Source organism: Eleginops maclovinus, chromosome 20 (assembly GCF_036324505.1).
Source record: "Eleginops maclovinus isolate JMC-PN-2008 ecotype Puerto Natales chromosome 20, JC_Emac_rtc_rv5, whole genome shotgun sequence".
Taxonomy (NCBI): domain Eukaryota; kingdom Metazoa; phylum Chordata; class Actinopteri; order Perciformes; family Eleginopidae; genus Eleginops; species Eleginops maclovinus.
The window spans coordinates 16,343,356-16,362,292 of NC_086368.1; the positions used below are offsets into that span (position 1 = coordinate 16,343,356).

General features: G+C 39.0%; 3 protein-coding genes across 6 annotated transcripts in view; 1 reads left to right on the forward strand and 2 right to left on the reverse strand.

Moving 5' to 3' along the window:
* LOC134883600 (voltage-dependent calcium channel subunit alpha-2/delta-3-like) overlaps nucleotides 1-3,329 on the reverse strand; it is a 32,316-nt gene extending 28,987 nt beyond the window's left edge. For all 4 annotated transcript variants that reach the window (XR_010168295.1, XR_010168296.1, XR_010168297.1 and 1 more), the window contains exons 1-2: nucleotides 3,122-3,329; nucleotides 1,520-1,601 (exon numbers count right to left, since the gene is read on the reverse strand). Coding sequence is in view for 1 of the 4 variants with exons in the window: in XM_063912055.1 (XP_063768125.1) it covers nucleotides 1,520-1,601; nucleotides 3,122-3,246 (207 nt within the window). In the remaining 3 variants the exon portion in view is untranslated. The remainder of the gene's footprint in view (nucleotides 1-1,519; nucleotides 1,602-3,121) is intronic.
* A 7,730-nt stretch (nucleotides 3,330-11,059) lies between these two features.
* Nucleotides 11,060-15,619, forward strand: LOC134882743 (parapinopsin-like). Its single transcript, XM_063910652.1, has 4 exons — nucleotides 11,060-11,654; nucleotides 11,864-12,192; nucleotides 13,087-13,329; nucleotides 13,886-15,619. Exons 1-4 carry the CDS (start codon nucleotides 11,327-11,329, stop codon nucleotides 13,991-13,993), a joined length of 1,008 nt encoding a protein of 335 aa, XP_063766722.1. The 5' UTR covers nucleotides 11,060-11,326; the 3' UTR covers nucleotides 13,994-15,619.
* The window catches only part of cacna1da (calcium channel, voltage-dependent, L type, alpha 1D subunit, a), a 53,544-nt gene continuing 48,938 nt past the window's right edge, over nucleotides 14,332-18,937 (reverse strand). The window contains exons 46-48 of the mRNA XM_063910651.1: nucleotides 18,542-18,648; nucleotides 17,988-18,305; nucleotides 14,332-17,700 (exon numbers count right to left, since the gene is read on the reverse strand). Coding sequence (XP_063766721.1) covers nucleotides 17,395-17,700; nucleotides 17,988-18,305; nucleotides 18,542-18,648 — 731 coding nt within the window. The 3' untranslated portion in view covers nucleotides 14,332-17,394. The remainder of the gene's footprint in view (nucleotides 17,701-17,987; nucleotides 18,306-18,541; nucleotides 18,649-18,937) is intronic.

Consider the following 18,937-nt stretch of genomic DNA (forward strand, 5'->3'; position numbering starts at 1 on the left):
GTGATAAATTACAGCTCATACAATGAAACGAGTTGTCGGAAGACGTTATTCTGTCAATTCAAGGGCTAATGTATGAGGTGTTGGTGAATTAAAATTGTATCATTAAAAGGTGTCTCCAATTGTTTTGTTCTGTCATATTGTGCATGCAATATAAAATACAGCTAAATTCAACACTACACCACAAACTACAGCAGGACACCTGCGTCAAAACTGTTAAACAGAAAAATAAAAGGGAACATTTTAGTTAAGGTTTTATTCATTCTTTATGTGTGTGTCCTACAAAACCCAGCAAGCATTAAGTGTGACCCTACAAAATAAAACAAGCTTTAACTGCTGATTAGACAGAAAAAAGACCTGAGGTAAATTTGAGTCTAAATCCTTCTAAAGTCATTATTTAGTTTGGTTAAAACCTTAAGGGCCAATTACCTACTATACATGTTTGAGGTATTATGTACAGGTACACAACCTGTCATCAGTTTAACCTCTTCAACCCTTGTGCGTCCTTCTCTGTTGTTTTCCTTAATAAACACAGTCTATGTTGTTTCCCAGCTCATTATACGTGTCCAATCATTATAGCCAAATCTAATCATTGGACACATAATGCACACATTTTCCAGAACATTTACATTTGGTGTAATGATGCAGCCATAAAAACACTGTGTGTTGGGTGTGTATATTTAACATGGTCATTAAATATCAAAAAGTCTGTAGAAACAAGTAAGATTGTAAAACTGAGAGTGGATATCCTTTTCCTAAATCTCTTTTGCAGTCTGTTTGCAGATGTATTATCATCCAGTTTGTCTCCTTGTATTTTTACCTACTGTATTTAGTAAGAAGAAAGGTAAGGCTAAAACCAGACCAAGCCAGATTTAATTAAGATTGAATGTCTTTAAAAACAAGTACAATTTCAGGCATGGGTTAAGAAGACTTCAAACTGATTAAACCATGCTGATGAAAAGACTCAGCAGAGGCCTGGGAGCACAGAGCACACATATGCCATCAAGTGGTCAGAAAGGTAAATCTGCTGCACCACCATCAGTCAGTCTCTGCTTACTTCACTCATCATATTAACACTCCTTCCCTCAACCCCTCGCCAACTATCGAACACATCCACACACTTATTCAATTTGTCTCCTTGTCACATTCATATCCAGAGGTGGAAACTCTTGACTCTAGAGAGTTAACTGGAGAGATGAGATGAGAGAGGAATCAGAGCTGTGGTTAATGGGCCGTGTCAAGAACAAACACACATTTGCGCAAGCAAGCATGCACACACACACACACATACACACACAAGTACGCACACAAACACACACATGGAGCCTTGTCCCTACTAAACACACCTGAGTCTCCTCTAAAACCACGCATCAGCATTCATCTGAGACACCAAAATGTCTCTGCAGCCATTACAGAGGGAATGCATTATTACATTGTGCATTGTATGTAACTACATTAGCATCAGACAAAAAGGGGGGAAATGCATTTGTTCTCATCCAAGACTGGGAGATAAGAAAACTACCTTTTGAAGGAGTTGGGATCCAGAATATTTAGCAGAAATTGATTTTATCTCTCCACCAAATGCTGAAGCCCAGAGCTTCACGCTAGAAAGCAAAACAGACAAATAACACTTTAGCAGAAAATCTCCTAAGGGTGTTAAGATTTGTGTAAAAATGAGTAAATAAATGTAAGTGATAGTGATTGATTTGAATATTTCTTATGTGGTCCAAGTTTAAATATTTTATTACAAAAACCCAATTGAAACACTAAATAATCAGTTAGGGCTTTAAATGTGTTATCATTTTCTTCCCACTGAATACTTCCTGTCCTCTCCTCACCCCAGCTGCTCCTGAATGCCTTTAAGCTCTCCTCAGCTGTCACTTTCTTTTAGCTTTTTTTTTTTCTGACACGATCAGTCAAAAGATTATGTTCATGGCCCGTTGTCCCTGACCTTCACTCTCCTGACAGATGATTGCTTGTAATTTTGATGATCTATACTGTAGTTACTGGAGCTCCTTCCATTAAACTGCAAATTACTCTGGCTTAGGCTGCAGTGGAATACTGTACCTACAATTTAGAACCAGATGCATTTAACCGTCCTTAGAATCTGTTTAAAGGATTGGGAAATTGTGGAAAACTACATTTATAAAACAGCAATCCTAATAAGGATTTGCTTTTGTGTACAATGGTAAACAAAGACAGCCCAGAGGTTTCTTAGCACAAACATTTTCCAAACTGTTTCTTAAAAAAACATTTAAAACTCAATTGACGTTCTGTTTACAAAAATCTTTGGGGATATTAAACCAAACTTACTATTTAAAGAGCTTGCAGGAAATGTTACTGCAATCTTTTTGAGAGCATTTTAGCCTTTTGGAGTGTTTGCACCAAAAGTTACAAAACATATATTTCCACACTTGTCTCAGGTTTTAGTAAAAAATTAAACAACATTTCACAATAGCCTTTGCGGTCAAAAGCAAAAACAAATCTGCTTTATAAAGAAAAATGAGATTCACTAACAGTACATTATTGTCATTATAGACTATTGGAAATTATAGATTGCACCTGTAAAGGCCTGCAGCATTGAGATTGCAACTCTAGGAATATACGTTGAGATTAAAAAGCTCATTTTAAAAATTTGTTTAAAATAATTTCATTTTTATCAATTTAAATCTTCATAAATAGGTGATACAAATATTGAGTTAAACGGGACACATATAATGATTATTATCAATTCAATGATTTTATATATTGCAGCCAAATACAAAATATGAACCTCTTTGCTGTAGAAGTAAAACCAACATTTCAGTTTCTCTATCTTTTGTTTTATTTTTACTTTTATTAAAATCGTATTAGTAATTGCTTGTTTTTCTTTAGGCCTTTGTGTGGTGTGGACAAAATTATAAAATTAAATTTCACTAAGTTAAATTTAACTCCACTTATATGCATTGAAACATGTTCAAACAAATAACCTATCTGTACCTGTTCAATCCTCTTTCAAATAAATAAAATCCCCCAAAAAATAAAACAATTCTGCACTTTAAATGTCTACATTTGCTTTGTTTAAGATATCAACATATCAGGTAACTCCACGTGAAACAAAGTTGCAGAAGTGCTGCTCACTCACACTGACAGAGGGATCCCTTGCTGGGACCCCGACACCTCCACCACATCCAGCCCGACGAGCATCCAGAGCAGCAGCAGGCTGCTGCTGCACATGTGCGAGAACAGGAGGCTCCACTTCCCCAGCATCTTCCGCTCTGATAGAAAGTCTCTGTACAGTAAACAAAATTCCGTCTCAGCCCTGTGCTGTTCTGCAGGACCGGTGCACCGTCTCCAGCCGCGAAACTGCCGACACGTAGCCTACTGTATATGAGAGAGAGAGAGAGAGAGAGAGAGAGAGAGAGAGAGAGAGAGAGAGAGAGAGAGAGAGAGAGAGAGAGAGAGGGGGGGGGGGGGGACAGAGACAGAGACAGAGAGAGAGAGAGAGAGATAGTCACCCTCCAGTCTCTGCGCTGCTCATTCCTCCTTTTTACTCTGAAAGGGGTCCCCCCCACCCCCCTCATCCGGCTTTCTGCTGCAGGACCTTTTATTCCTGTAAGCGTGTCGTCTGCGTGTCTGCACCGAAGCCCGAAAAGCTTGAGGAGGTAAAATGTGCAGAATCTGCTTCCTGCATACGAGAGAGGGGGGAGGGGGGGATCCTCTGTTCAGTTTCCAGCTGTGAAGAGGAGCGTGGACAGGTGTTACCGGACACAAAGCGGCAGACACTACGTAAATGCATCTGCAAAATGCTGAAAATCAAACATCCCTCTTAACTTTGCTTCTGTCTGTGACGCGCTTCTCTCATGTCGACTGTTCAGAAGTTGTTGTATTAAACGCTGACACTGCATTATACTGTACACGCTTCATGTATTGCATTGTCTCAAATCTCCAAGCTGCACACACAAAACTGCGCAAAAGCTTGTGTTTTTTTAAATGTATTACTATAACTGCAATGATATTTTTTAATGCATAGCGTGATGAATTATTATGAACTTAGAGGTTGAAATACAAAGCACAGTATAAAGGGAGATTCTTAACATAAAATGGCTCTGTGGGCGATAATGGGACTGCAGATGTTTGATGAAGGCTTCTGCACTGCAAGCAGCAATGTAACAAAACAAAAAAAGTGAGCATACTGAGTTCAAATGGATACCAATACAATAATCGAAATAAGAGAGCCAGTGTTGGAGCAAGTGCTCAATCCATTTGTTTTAGTAAAAGTACAACAATCAGCAGAAATGTCAGTAACAATGTCCCAGCTATCATTTATGTTAATGGTTTCAAGTGAAAGTCCATCAAAAACTGTGGATGAGATCTAAAGAGATTGGCATGGGACTCTTAAATACGTATTTGTTCAAAATGTTGCTGCTTTATGGCATTCAATATTCAGCTGAACCTTTGTTATTCTTTATTCTAACAGCAAATTGACATCAACTATTGTTTATGGTGTGCCATAACTCAGAACAAATTCTTGTGAATATCAGATGGGATTTGTTAGGTTTTTGTTGATATAGACCCTTTTTCACTGTGAGAAGAACTGTTACAGTGTTCCCAAAAATGAGAATGACATTTATGCTCTATGAAAATGGAGTTTTATAATCCAATAGTTCAAATTACATTCAAATACAAAGCACCTCATTAGAGAGGTTCAGTCCTCTAGGCTTGTTTTTTAATGTACTCAGTGTATCTATTAATCACAAAGCAAAAGTCATCAGTCAGGTCTCTGTGGGAGTGCAGAAGTTGTTAAGCCGTATCTCTGTCATTGTAGATCAGATGCGGGTCTGAGGACAACAAACAGAGACAACTCCATTCAGCTGTGGTATTGTACAGAGAGCCGCAGTGTCTTATTCACCTCACTAAAAATCCTGCCGCACCTCCTGCTGCTGACAGAAAACTATCAAGCGTGGCAAGGGAACCAATATATTACTATTATTATTATTATTATTATTATTATTATTATTATTATTATTATTATTATTATTATTATTACCAAGGTCTACTTTCCCTCACTATCCCAGCTGAAGGTGGTTTGAGATGTCATGCCAGTAGTGTAGACATACAATAGGTACTCCTGTGGTGTAAATGATCAGCAGTTCATCAGAGACCGAAAGTCAACATCAGTGAAGTCTCTACCATGGGCAGCCCAGCGCTCTGTCGTGATGATTGGTGAGTGCACATCAGGGATACTGTTCCTGTTAACAGGAGACATCCCTGTGCACCCGAATCCAGCATGGACGTCTGTCGCAGTCAGCCAGGCCTGTCTACACAGAGGAAGAACTGCTTGTCCAACCCCCCCCACCCTCTTATACCAAATGGGTTTCGTACTTCTTAAAGTCAGCAGGCTGGAGGGCATGTGAAGTGTGAGATGGATGGGCCATCACATGCACATTAAGGGCTTCCTTCAGCTGTGTGAAATCCAGATTGTAGACATTGCAATCTAACAGGAGGACATGTCTTGGTAACTACTGTGTAACATCTCACCCACTACAGAAACATTGCAACATTTTCTGGGCAACCATAAACCCACTCATCCCTTTCCTTTAGAGGTGACCATTGTCGACTAAATGTCCCCGCTGCATGAAGGCTGTAATGACTGAATTCCTTCTCCTCATCATTTATGTCACGGCTTACTTACCTCCGCAATCACACACATGGAGCAAAACAAGTCTTGCAAGCGAGACCTCTTGCAATTCCAAGATGTAATAGAACATGTCTGATGTGTAGTTCATCCAGCAGATTTTCACACCGTTGAAATCACTTTTCAGGGTTCAGTCCTGCTGCAAGGGCCCCTGGTTATTTAGTGCTGAGGTCTGGTTTCTAATTCAAAACATTTTGAAGGCAATAATACCCCGCAGTGCATTCTACTTCAGAGAAGCCCTTGATATTATTGGCCTTTGCATTATTACTTCTCTTTTGGTTAGTGGGAAACAAGAGATTGATAAAACCGACTTGTTCTTTCTCAGATTATTCTGACTGGCATTGCTTCTTTCCAGATGCATAGCCAGAGCCCGTAACTTTGCCTGTAATGTGTCTTTGCGATTCTTAAATTGAGAATTTAGTATCTGGCCTCTCTTAACTCTATCCTGTATTCATTGATGGCATCCCTCTTCTGACTTTCATCTAACCGATGTATTGACACCCTCCCTTCACATGTTTTTCTCTTCTTCTTTCTCTATTTCCCCATATCTGCCTGTCCTCCTGCCTGGTGATTTTGCATGAAACATATGCAGAACAATGAATCTGTTCTGTACCCTCAAATTCTGTATCACTGTGTTTGTGTGTGGGTGTCACTTAAGCTGAAAAATCATGTCCTGCATTGAAAATGTCACTGAAATACAGCCCATTCAAAAGAAGCCACAGTAAAAGTCAGCTACTCATAGTGCAGAGTTGCTTCTGTCGGTGTTAGAACTATATATATGACTATTAGCTGTTTATCAAACTTCTTGGTTAAAATATGATAATAAATAATGTTTTATAGGCCTTAAAAAAAGGTGTGTAGACTCTTAATTTAAAAGTATACCAAACCATAGCTCCTAAATAAATGTAGCAATAAGAAAAGAAGCCAACAATATACTGCCAAACTGTGGTGGAGTAGAAGTGTAAGGTAGCATAAAACCAAATCAATTGTAGCACTCTTGGACCCAAGTGGCTTCCAGGCTTGCATTCATTGAAAATATATTTGTTTACTTTGTTTCGTTCTGGAAATACAGAAACACAAACATCACTGCAACGTTTGGGAAGTTGTATGTACTGTATGATGCCCGTGTTCATTCATGTAAACGCTTAAACTTGTAAAACATAAAGCAAAATGTTCGCTTGGAATAAAAAGTACCGAGACCCTCGATATCCTGCACAAATACACACCTTATTATTTTAGCAGGCTTTAGGTTCCTCTCCGGGTGTCCATACAGGCTAGGTGAAGCACTGGTTCACACTCCTCATTTAACCGATATTAAGTTCAAATTTGCACCACCGATAGTCCATCAAACGTATACCTTCATTGCACATCTTTGTCACTACATTTATACATATTTTAACCACTTTTGCTCACCTGGAAATATAAATACAAGCACCTCTGCAACGTACCTTCTTACTGCAGGCTCAGAATAATGTCTGCACGCCTTCCTGCATCTCACCTGTAGGACCCCGGAGTTGCCCTAAGTGCCTGTGTGTCTTTCACTCATTGTAACTCCAATTTAAACTTTAAACTATAACTGATATTGCACAGGAACATATAAATAATAAAGTTACAGGTTAATCTAATGAAAACAGGCCGTCGTATAGCTTAGTGGGTAGAGCTGGCGACCATGTACTGTGGTTTGATTCCCATGCGGTTGACCCAGGTTCGAATCTGGCCTGAGTCCCTTTGCCGCGCGTCATCCTCTCTGTCTCCCATTTCTAATATTAAAGAAGGCCCTGGTTCCCCAAAAACTATTTTGAATAAATCTAATAGAACAATACTTTTGCTAGTGTAACGGAGTAAATAGGTTGTCTTGCAGGTTACACTAGGGTCCATTTAAAGACCCAACAATACTGTGGGTACCCCACAATCAAATGAAATACCTCTACATGTTACCTAACTGCAGTACTTGAACAAATGTGAGCCTACCATACTGTATAAGGCTTACTTATAGTCTTCTATTAACTTTGTACATTTGCCTATGATTAACTGAAGTGTAATATTTCATCACTTTGGCCAATGACATGACTCATGACAGCATACGTTCCATGTTGACCCCAGAGACTATTCAAATGTGTATTGACTGGAATAATTGCACGTATGAAGTATGAGGTTTTGGTCAGTTTGCCACATTCATCAGTGCTTACTACAGAAAATAAGACCCATAGATGTTCCCATAGTCATCTCTAAACGCTGATTAGGAAGCGATAATGATGTCACGACAGCAGGCAGGATGATGCACCACCTTCACCCCTCCACCACCGCAGGAACTGTGTTTCCACTTGAAGCTTTTATTAGTTCAGTAATTGCATCGTACATCAAAGTTGTGAGGAGCCTGTACTGTCTGGGACGTGCCGATAAGGTGCCTGCATGTTGGATGACGGACAGTATCATCCAGTCTCTCTCACAACACCGCCTCCCTCAAAGCTTTAATTAACTATCGACGGCAAATAAAAGCAGTTCTCTGTCACAATACTGAAGAAAGTCCTGTAGTTATATTTGTCTGGTTAAAAAAACAACACCTGCAGCTCAAGTACTGCTGATCCCTGAGCAAGGAATATGTAACCTACTTTAGGGTCATAGCACAAGTCTCACCACTATCATTTTTGCAAGAGGATAGAAATGTCATGACCTCCACCCACAGAGTGCATTGGGTCAAATACACACATTAGTAGGTTAGTAGTTATTTACCATATGTCAATGGATTGATGGTTTGTACTGCTGCATTGCCAGTGATTTGTTGCCTGGCTTGTTTCAAATATTTATTGTGACACATTTAGTGGGTTAAAGCAACTTTGAAACAAACATTTAATGATCGTAATGATAATTAATAAAGACAGAAAGTTTCCACAGAAAGTTCTTCTGGGCCCCCAATGAAAAACACATACTGTAATCACATGTGCTTTTCACACTAGTCATGATGTCACATGATCGTGCTATCTGAGGTGAACACAGATGAACTTAACCAAGGCTGAAGGTATTTCAGGACTTGTTTATCTGGCTCTACTGATGTTTTCCAAGATGTAACATACATAAAAATGGATCTTTATCTTTTTTATATTAAATTCAACAATGAAATTAAAGAATTGCACAATATATATACGCAATTCATACTCCTCCCAATCCCAATATTCAATTCTGACTCAATTAAAATCTTGAGTCAGAATTGAATATCAAATTCAAATTGTATGACTGATTCTGATGCCTAACCATCAGGCTTGGAAACTCAGATTTATTCTTCCTTATTTAATATTTTATAATAATAACTATTATTATTATATATTTATTGTTTGTATTTTATTATTTATAATGTTGAGCATGTCTGACATGTTTATTAATGTGAATGTTTTATTTCTATAAATAAGTGAAATTATAACACAAAATAAAATAATATTCTAAAAGACTATAAACGTTCACTAAAAAAACCCTGTTAGTGTCAAACTTTTAACATACGTACATTATCTGGCACAGTGAAGCTCAAACAGCACAGTGAAATCCCTCACTGTTAAAGGAGATCTCACTGCAGAAACAGGGACTTTTTCTTAAGCTGATTTGCAGAAAATGATGTACAGTGATGAGTGGAATATTTTCAAGTAGTAATTAATGCAGTGTTTTCCTTTATTTTATGGGTTTAACTGCCACAATTATTTACTGAAGTTTAGAGACGTATATAATCCCATATGTGCTCTCCAAGTTGCTGGATTTGGTTTGAAGTGCATCTCCATGGGTATATTGACGACACATTTAAAGCTTTTATGTAAAGAAATACAATTTTGATTTATGGTAAACTCAAACCCTAACGCTTACCTGAGGCTTTTAACCATTTTGCTAGGATTTCAAGTAAAAACAGGAGACAAGGAATGTGATGAGGTAAAAGCGCTGAAAACAATAAATGTACAGTGCCTCTGTTTTAGGCAAATATATAGTTGTATAGCTTTATAATCCGAGCCAGACTGCTGTCTCAACCCAAACAATTGTAATCTCTTTCTTGACTTGATTGGACATAAACCTCTTAGAAGGTGAAACTTTGGACACCTGTTGTCGTTCAGTCCTGAGGATTACTCTTCAGGGATTACCTCACCTCGTGCCCTCGGCAGCCCGGGGATCATTCATGTCAGACAAAATACAACTGTTGAGTTATTCTCATCCAGCGAGCTTTAAATGCAGAATAATACATCTCACCTCTGTGAACCTTAGAGGCTTTTAGGTCATGTACAGACCCATTGTCACGTTCAGGTACCGATAAAGATTAAATGCCATGTCAATATGTTTAATAGAGATTTATTAATAGCACATCAGGGGGTTAATGACTGGCTCCAGACTCTCCATTGTGTACATAATTAAAAGCTTAACCAATGACTTCACCAGTTTGTGAATATCACTGGGGTTAATGGGATCTTAGTGTAGGAACATGGACTTATTCTTAAGCTGACTTGCATAAAACAATGTCATGCGTAAGGCATAAATATAAAGGTACAACGGTCAGGTTTTATCTCACCTATGTTTTAATTCACATGTAAGTAACATTGCAGGAGGTGGACAAAATAACCCAATCAGCTCCATATAATACAAATATAGTAAAGTTCAGTTAAGTTTAATCTCCCAGGCCTTGGCCGTTGCGCAACTGGCTGGGGCACCTGCAACGTACACCGGCGACCCGGGTTCGATTCCCGACCAGTGGTCCTTTCCGGATCCCCCACCAACTCTTTCTCCCACGTTCCTGTCACTCTCCACTGTCCTATCTGATTAAAGGCAGAAAGCCCCCCAAAAAATATCTTAAAAAAAAAAAAGTTTAATCTCCCAAAGATGGAATGAGGTTTTAAAGCAGGTTCAAATCATCAAAATTCTCCATATTCGGTTTTACATGCTTTCATCTCTCCTTGTTACACGCTGTTAGAGCCTTTACAAAAGAGTTAAACAATTGCACAAAAAGATAGACAACATTATTTTATATTATATTTCATATTGTTGGCTAAGATGTATTGTTCGTACATGTGCTGCAGTAAATATGTTGACCTGACTTGATACTAATTAAACTTTATCTGACCCCTAGTGTGTGTGTGCGTGTGTGTGTGTGTGTGTGTGTGTGTGTGTGTGTGTGTGTGTGTGTGTGTGTGTGTGTGTGTGTGTGTGTGTGTGTGTGTGTGTGTGTGTGTGTGTGTGGTGTGTGTGTGTATGTGTGTGTGTAAGACACAGAGAGAGAGAGAGAGAGAGAGAGAGAGAGAGAGAGAGAGAGAGAGAATAAGAGACTTAGAAAAGAGAGGGAATGATCCAGAGATCATCAGCTCTCATTGGTATTTACTGTAACTAAATTCTTGTGACACATCTTTTCTGATCATTTCATTTTCACACTTGTTCAGTAGACTGAATCTGGTGAGAAACACTGCAGAGATGTCCTGTACCTTACAATCAAGAAAAAGGTGAGGGATCAGGGATCATCATTTGGAGGAATTACTCTTTGTTAAATCCAGATCTGAAGGACTTATGCTTAGACTGTCGGCATCTGATCCCAGCTGTCACACTTCAGGAGTGGGAAAATGAACACCTAGGAGCTCCGGGACAAGAACAAAACTACTTGACAATTTCAAAAGGAAATAAAGCCTTTTACCAATGCATCCATCTGCTATGCGAAATGCTTCCTACTACGTGGGCCCAAATGGGGAACCCCCTCTGTCAGGCACTGGCTTCATCATCCTCTCCATCATTATGGCCCTTTTTACCGGCCCGGCCATCGTACTCAATGCTACAGTGATCATCGTGTCCCTCATGCACAAGCAGCTGAGGCAGCCGCTCAACTTCGCTCTGGTGAACATGGCTGTGGCTGACCTGGGAACAGCTATGACTGGAGGGGTGCTGTCCGTGGTCAACAACGCCCAGGGGTACTTCTCCCTGGGAAGAACAGGCTGTGTGATGGAGGGCTTTGCAGTGTCCTTGTTTGGTGAGTGAAAGAGAGTATAAGTTGAGTACAGTTCTTAAACTGTTCAGAATGATGGTGCAACATGCATATCCTTTACACAAAATATTACATTTAAGTAAAAAAATTCAGGATGACTAATTTCATCACTGAGTTAACATACATTTTAGCTTACGATATACATTTCATTTTTTATAATTTCCCCCATTTCCTTTCTCCTCTCTTCTCAACAGGCATCACATCTTTGTGCACAGTTGCTCTGATTGCAGTGGAGAGGATGTTTGTCGTGTGTAAACCACTGGGGCAGATTACCTTTCAAAAAAAACATGCATTAGGAGGTATTGCCTTGTCCTGGCTGTGGTCTCTCACTTGGAACATGCCCCCCCTGTTTGGCTGGGGCAGGTATGAGCTGGAGGGCGTTGGGACGTCCTGTGCACCGGACTGGCACAACCGAGACCCTCAAAACTTCTCCTACATCCTGTCTTACTTTGCAGTTTGCTTTGCAGTTCCATTTGTCCTTATTCTAGCATCCTACTCGAAGTTAATGTGGACATTACACAAGGTTAGCACTTACACATTTTGCTTCATAACAGTTTGGTGAAAAGTGGCTACATTTTAATTTTTGACGTCACTATTTATTACACTGACGTACAATTTCCATATCCCCATACTACAATGTTTTACTTTTAGAACCACAAAATGTATCTGAAATCTATAATTACTGACTTATATTTAATTAATATTTAACATTGACAAGAATTAGCTGAGTTTATAAAATACAGGGAATTGTTAAAGATTAAACCTGTGACCTCTAACCAAACACAACATGAATTCAGATCTGTTAACTGTTTTCATTTCCCCTGTCAGCCTCTCTGTTGATTTTATTTAAATTACTTTAGGCTGAAAGGGGTAAAATAACAAAGTACTTTACAAAAAATATGACATAATTGTGTAGAAGATTGTTTTTCCTTTTTCTTTGCTTTCCCATTGATTGTTTCCCGACCAATCAGATTTATGTAACCCTTTGAAGGCGGCCAGTACAAATGGACTTATCGACTTAACTGGATATTTATAATTAGCTCAATTTAAATGATTAGCTTAACTTAAATTAACAGTAGAACACTGCTTATATTTTGAATTTATATCAACGATGTAATCACACATGGTAATGTATCCCACTCATGGGCCATTTTTTGCAGAATGTTCACTTTTACTTTTTCTAATTTAATTTAATTGATCAAAATGAAACTTTTACTGAAGGAGTATATTGCAGCATTTTACATGGAGTATTTTAACATTGTTTTATTGTTATTTTTTTATTTGTTCTACCTTTGTCTTGAGGAGTATTTAATAGGTTGCAAAACGGTCTTTATTGAAATCAAAGCTTTGCATTCTTGTAGTGTGCAGCCAAGACTATTGGACCCCATAACTGTTTTAAAATGATATGCTGCTACAGGTATCCAAGATGGCCTGTCTGGAAGGCGGTGCAGTGGCTAAAGGAGAGACGAAGGTGGCGTCCATGGTGGTTTTGATGGTCCTCACATTTCTCATCAGCTGGTTGCCTTATGCCAGCCTGGCCTTGCTGGTGATATACAACCCTGATGTGGAGATTCACCCGCTGGTGGGCACAGTGCCTGTTTACCTGGCAAAGAGCAGCACTGCGTACAATCCTATCATCTACATCTACCTCAACAAACAGGTATTGTTACACCACACATAGTAGATAATACTTGAATACAGCATAAAGGGATTGCTTTGAATCAGCTCTAAAATACTTCATGTCAGCTCCATCTAGTGGTGTTGATGGACAGTGTTTAAGGGTAAGAGTGTAAAGACGTTTCTACAATTTAATATATTTACATGTTTTATTTGGTACATTATATTGTTTTAATGTATGGTATTTGTATATTATTTGTTTGTTTAAAAATATCCTATATTTACATATCCTATATTATTTCAAGAGTGTTACAGTCTACAAAATAAAGTTATTATTGCCCCAAACTACATTGCATGTTTAACAAATGTTTATGTACAGTACAGCTTATACATGCTTAGTAGGTTACAATGTAACATAAGTTATTGTTCATTTTGCCACATATTTACATTGGTTAAATCATTATGTAAAATACATTATATAAATTGTATGTATTTTCCCACAATAACGCAGCTTTAATTAGCTGCAGATTGTTTGTCAATATGTTTAAAGAAGACATGTGCTTGCTAAACTTGTTAGGGCTCATTTTGTTTTCTTACAGTTTCGTAAATACGCAATTCCCTTCCTGATGTGTGGGAAAGATCCCTCAGAGGACGATGAGACATCAGATATGACGACTGTGGAGAATACCAAAGTGTCTCCCGCCTAAAATGTATACAAACGTACAACCATCTCGTAGATTTCTGCCTGAAATGTATACAAACATACAACCATCTCGTAGATTTCTGCCTGAAATGTATACAAACATACAACCATCTCGTAGATTTCTGCCTGAAATGTATACAAACATACAACCATCTCGTAGATTTCTGCCTGAACTGTATACAAACATACAACCATCTCGTAGATTTCTGCCTGAAATGTATACAAACGTACAACCATCTCGTAGATTTCTGCCTGAAATGTATACAAACGTACAACCATCTCATAGATTTCTGCCTGAAATGTATACAAACATACAACCATCTCGTAGATTTCTGCCTGAAAGGTTCACAATCCAGATTGCACTTCTTTTTGTCACCTGACGCACACTTATCAGCAACACTATAACTCCAATGTTTAGATGGGTTTGTATTTCTTAAATGATGGATTGATGGTTAGGATTAATATTTCTTTGACTTCACATGTACAGACTTAGTTAGTGGTGACAGAAACAGTGTACAGGTTTTGTGCAGAATACAAATAAACGAGAGCAGTAATTCAGCATAAGTTTATTCAATGATGATCAATAGAAAATAAAATATTAGTTTCGATTCAAATAAAGTCAAGGCCAAAATAAAATGAAAAATACAAAAAATGTATTGATATAAAACCTAGAAGGTTATAGTAAAGCATTTGCTACTAAGAGAAATGATGTTTACTGAATAAAAACATTAAGGAGCAAATATCAAGACTTTCAAGTAGAGAACATTACCATGGGTCTTTCCATACGTTTGTACATATTTTACATTATCTTCTATTTTAATACAGCTTTCAGAACATTAATAGTTGTAAGAGTAATTATAATCATAACAATATGAAGAAAACTAATAGAAATGTTCAAATTAATAATGTGTTTCTCTGTAAACCGGTACTCTACCATTTTTATTTTTTCCCCTACCTGCGAACAGAGAAACAGTGCACCTTGAAAATATTTTTTAATACTCTTTCATTCCCAGCATTGTAAGGTAATGTGTAAATGACAAATATAGATTCCACTAAACCATACACACAGTCACAAAAAGTACAAAATTGTCTCACCTTAATACACAAATCTGTTTAGAAAAAGGAGAAACAAAAGCACTATACAGTTACTTGTGCAAAGACAAACAGCTATGTGCTAATATTTAAATACCATTGGTATAGACCAAATCATCTTTTCTTTTTTCAGGAATCCCTGACATGAGGTAAAAGTAAGTTCTTTTCATCTGAAGTTCAACACAACTTTTAAAAGTGTTTACAAAATAATGCATATCTTCAGTTCATCAGTACTGTATTTGCTACGAATAGTACAATATGCCTGTTATGTGCATTGGTCCTTTTATATGACAGTCATCAACAAAAGGACTAGAACACAATTTTTTTTTACTCACAAACAATTCAAAGAGCCCTTTCAATGTGCACACAAAATGGAAAACCTACATTTTCATGACAGTATTCGGTTGAATTAGAGTACAGAGCGCACTCGCCTACAAATCAAAAACTCATGAACACATTAACCCTAAATATCCTAGGCGCTAATTCAAACTCTCAATGGTTATGCCTGAAAAAGCCCACTTCAGTTTACTTAGTCCAGTATCGGTGTTGTAATAGATAAATAAAGGAAAATTGATCAAAACAAAATAAACTTTATTGTCCTGTGTTCATACCTGTGGGCTTCAGTTGCTCATTTTATGCATCCATGTTGAGTTCTCCCTCCTAGCCTCATTAGTAAATATGATAAAAACACAAAGTCCAGGTTCAATCCCAATCTCGTTCACAGACTTGACTGCGGGACACTGACAGACAGGTAAATTGAGACAATGATATGTTGTCACATTGCCTAACGAGGTATACTGTATGCAGGAACCAGGCCGGCTGAGAGAGAAAGGGGCGGGGGGTTTAGTATTGCTTAGCCTCTCTCCAGCATCCTGACAGCAGGACACCCTCTGTCCTTCTTCCTACAACACGTTGGGACTGTTTCTGACCTTTGGATGTGTGCACGAGCCTCCTGCCACCACACCGCTGCGAAGCCTCTCACACTTTACGAAGGCTGAGATGTGATTGCCAAGATTCAGTACAAAGGTTGAATGGAATTACACCCTCAACGAAGAGTATGTCATGGAATATCCCAGCACAAGCTATGATAAATATGTATTTATCCCTGTTATAACCATCTATCATTTCCCGTTCTTTCAGCAGCAAAAAGGCATTTCAGTAGGGGCTGACCTAGGTTTGACTCTGAAACCAACTAAAAAAGCAGCATTGTTAATGCACTATGCATCTTAAATTCTTGTGCATGCCCTGCACAAAATATGCAAACAAAGGTGTTCGTCACATCTGTATAAAATTTCTGCGCTGGATCCTAAAAATGCTCCTTTAAAGGGGGCTTAACCTTATGCAACTGGTGTTGGTTTAATTAAGTAACACGTGTTCTCCTAAGCTAAGAAATCAAAGCCATTTGCATATCTTGTGCAGTATCGTAGTCACACAAGCAGAACGTCTTAAAAATGCTGTTTTCATAGGCAAAAAAAGGGTGCATATCAGCAAAAAAGGCAAATAAAAAAGTCTGCTTTTATAGCATAACAGGAGTCACAAGGGTCCATATTGCTGATCTTTTAAATTATACATAATTACAAAATATAGAATATCTCTTTACAAAGTTTCTTTTGTTATATAATACAATTTACAGCATATCAACTAGGAAATATTAATCAGGATATTCTAAAATTTTAAAATAACCTGCCTGCTAGTGCATTTATCACAAATGCTTTTGTCGCTTCAAAAGTACATATCTCAAGTTGAATGATGCTATAAGTAGGACAGTTAGTTCCTGCATAATCTGGTACGACTCTACTGGTGCTCTTCACTTTTTTGACTCAGCTGTAGCGATCATTAAACGGTCTGCACTAAAACAACAAAGGGAACGAGTAGGAACTACGGGAGGAGATATGCCTTTCTATGCTTGCATTGAAAACTTGCATGATATGCCAAACCTTAATAAAGTGACCGAGGTAATGACATCGTACATCTGATTGTCATCACCCTTAGAGAGTATCTCAAACCTTTGCCAATTGGTCCATCTTTCACTGGTATCAATGTCCTCATCTCTGATTGGCTGCAGGCTGAAACTGTAAGTCACCTCCAGTGCCTCCGTGCTCAGCAGGTATCTGGCTCTTTGTTGTGACCTCTGTTGCCAGAAGGTGGAGAACAATTAAATGAACAGGACTAATGTGTCTCTCTTCTATATGCCTTTTCCCTCCAATGTTAAAGGCACTTCTTTTGGTCAGAGCCAACAGATGCATTTCTTTTTTAAATTTCCACAGGTTGTAGTCTGACAAAGTTCTACGTTGCAGTTTTCTACAGCCACTGCTATAAAGTCGTGATGCAGATCATCTCGTCTGCCAGGTCCTCCTCATAAGGAGCTCTGGGTTCTGTCTCTGGCTCCTCGTCGCTGTAGCTGGCTGCAGTGTCCTGCAGTTCATAGTCCCTTGGAGTCAGGATGGGGAACACGTTGACCCCGTTGACGCTTGGGGCCATCCCTCCGTTCAGCAGGTGGCTGGCTGCACTCTCCATCTCATCTATCGTCATCTCACATGCATCTGCTATCTCGTGCTTTGTGGCAGCGACGAACTTGGGATCCTTGGCATATCTCCCAAGCCCTTCAGATATCAAAACCTGCTCAACAGAATGAGACGAAAAAAATATGTAACTGGATTTCTGCAATCTTGAATTCCTTATCTGGTTTGTCACATTTTGTTACAACAACAGAATAAATCTAGCAAGTGCATATTCACAATAGCTGTGTTTGCACACGCTGGTTTACAGACAAACACAACCTCACAATCCCTTTAGCTCTATCCATATTTGAACCTGCAAAAACCTTTTTTTAACTTTTAAAATTAGATTTATTTGGAAAGTCACACCTCTCTTCCTTCAACATCCCGACCAATCCTTAAACTTACCGCTTCCACAAGGCTGGTAGCGCTGCCTCTCTTCTGGTGGTACTGGTTGTGGTACTCCGGCGGCACCTGCAGGTGGACAGGTGAGTACATCCTCTGGGAGAATTCCGGGTCGTCAGTGTACCAGGAGCTCTTCCGCACAGACACTTGGCTGCTGGCAGAGCTCCCCCTGTGTTTGTGGTCGACTCGGATGAGAGGGGTGTAGTATGGCGACTGGTCCTTACTGGCCGGAGTGGCGGGGGGCGTGGCCCAGGAGCGGGTGGAGCGGGTCGGGGAGAGGCGGTGGGCTCTGCTGGAGTCCAGGCCTGCTACAGCCATAACCTGATGTGTCAGGGGAGACAGTTAGCACACAGCCACACAACAATACTACTACTCCAGGAGGATTAGTGCACAATTTAATTAACTTTAATTAAATTTAACTAGCTTTAAATGCACATGATTTTATATAGTTTATTATAGAAGAGAAATGATACACACCATGCAAGTCAACAAGGTAATGGAGTGTTCAAAACAGTGTGAACAAAAGTACGGGTGAGGGAGCCTTGTGCCTGTGTTACCTGGTGCTGCATAAGGTGCAGTGGCAGAGCAGTACGCTGGTGTGGAAGCTCGTCCTGGCTACCTTGTCTGCGCAGACACTCAAAGTTGAAGGATGGCCTCCTGTGACCTGAGCGAGTGAGGAGTGGACGGTAAGTGACGACGTGCAGGAAGCTTCGACTGCATGCAACACTCAACAAACACTAAACTAGGTGAGCGGGTAATGTAGTGGTTTGAGAGCATTCAGAAGGTTGAATCTTTAGTGAAAAAGAAAGCTGTTTTATGACTTGGATACGTTACATATACACATGTTTTTTAAACAGTCGGTTTGTAGCCAACTTGTTATTTTTGGATCCAATAATCTGCTTTTATCTACTATGAAGTCATTATTGAGTTCTTTATAACATTGTGAAATTTTG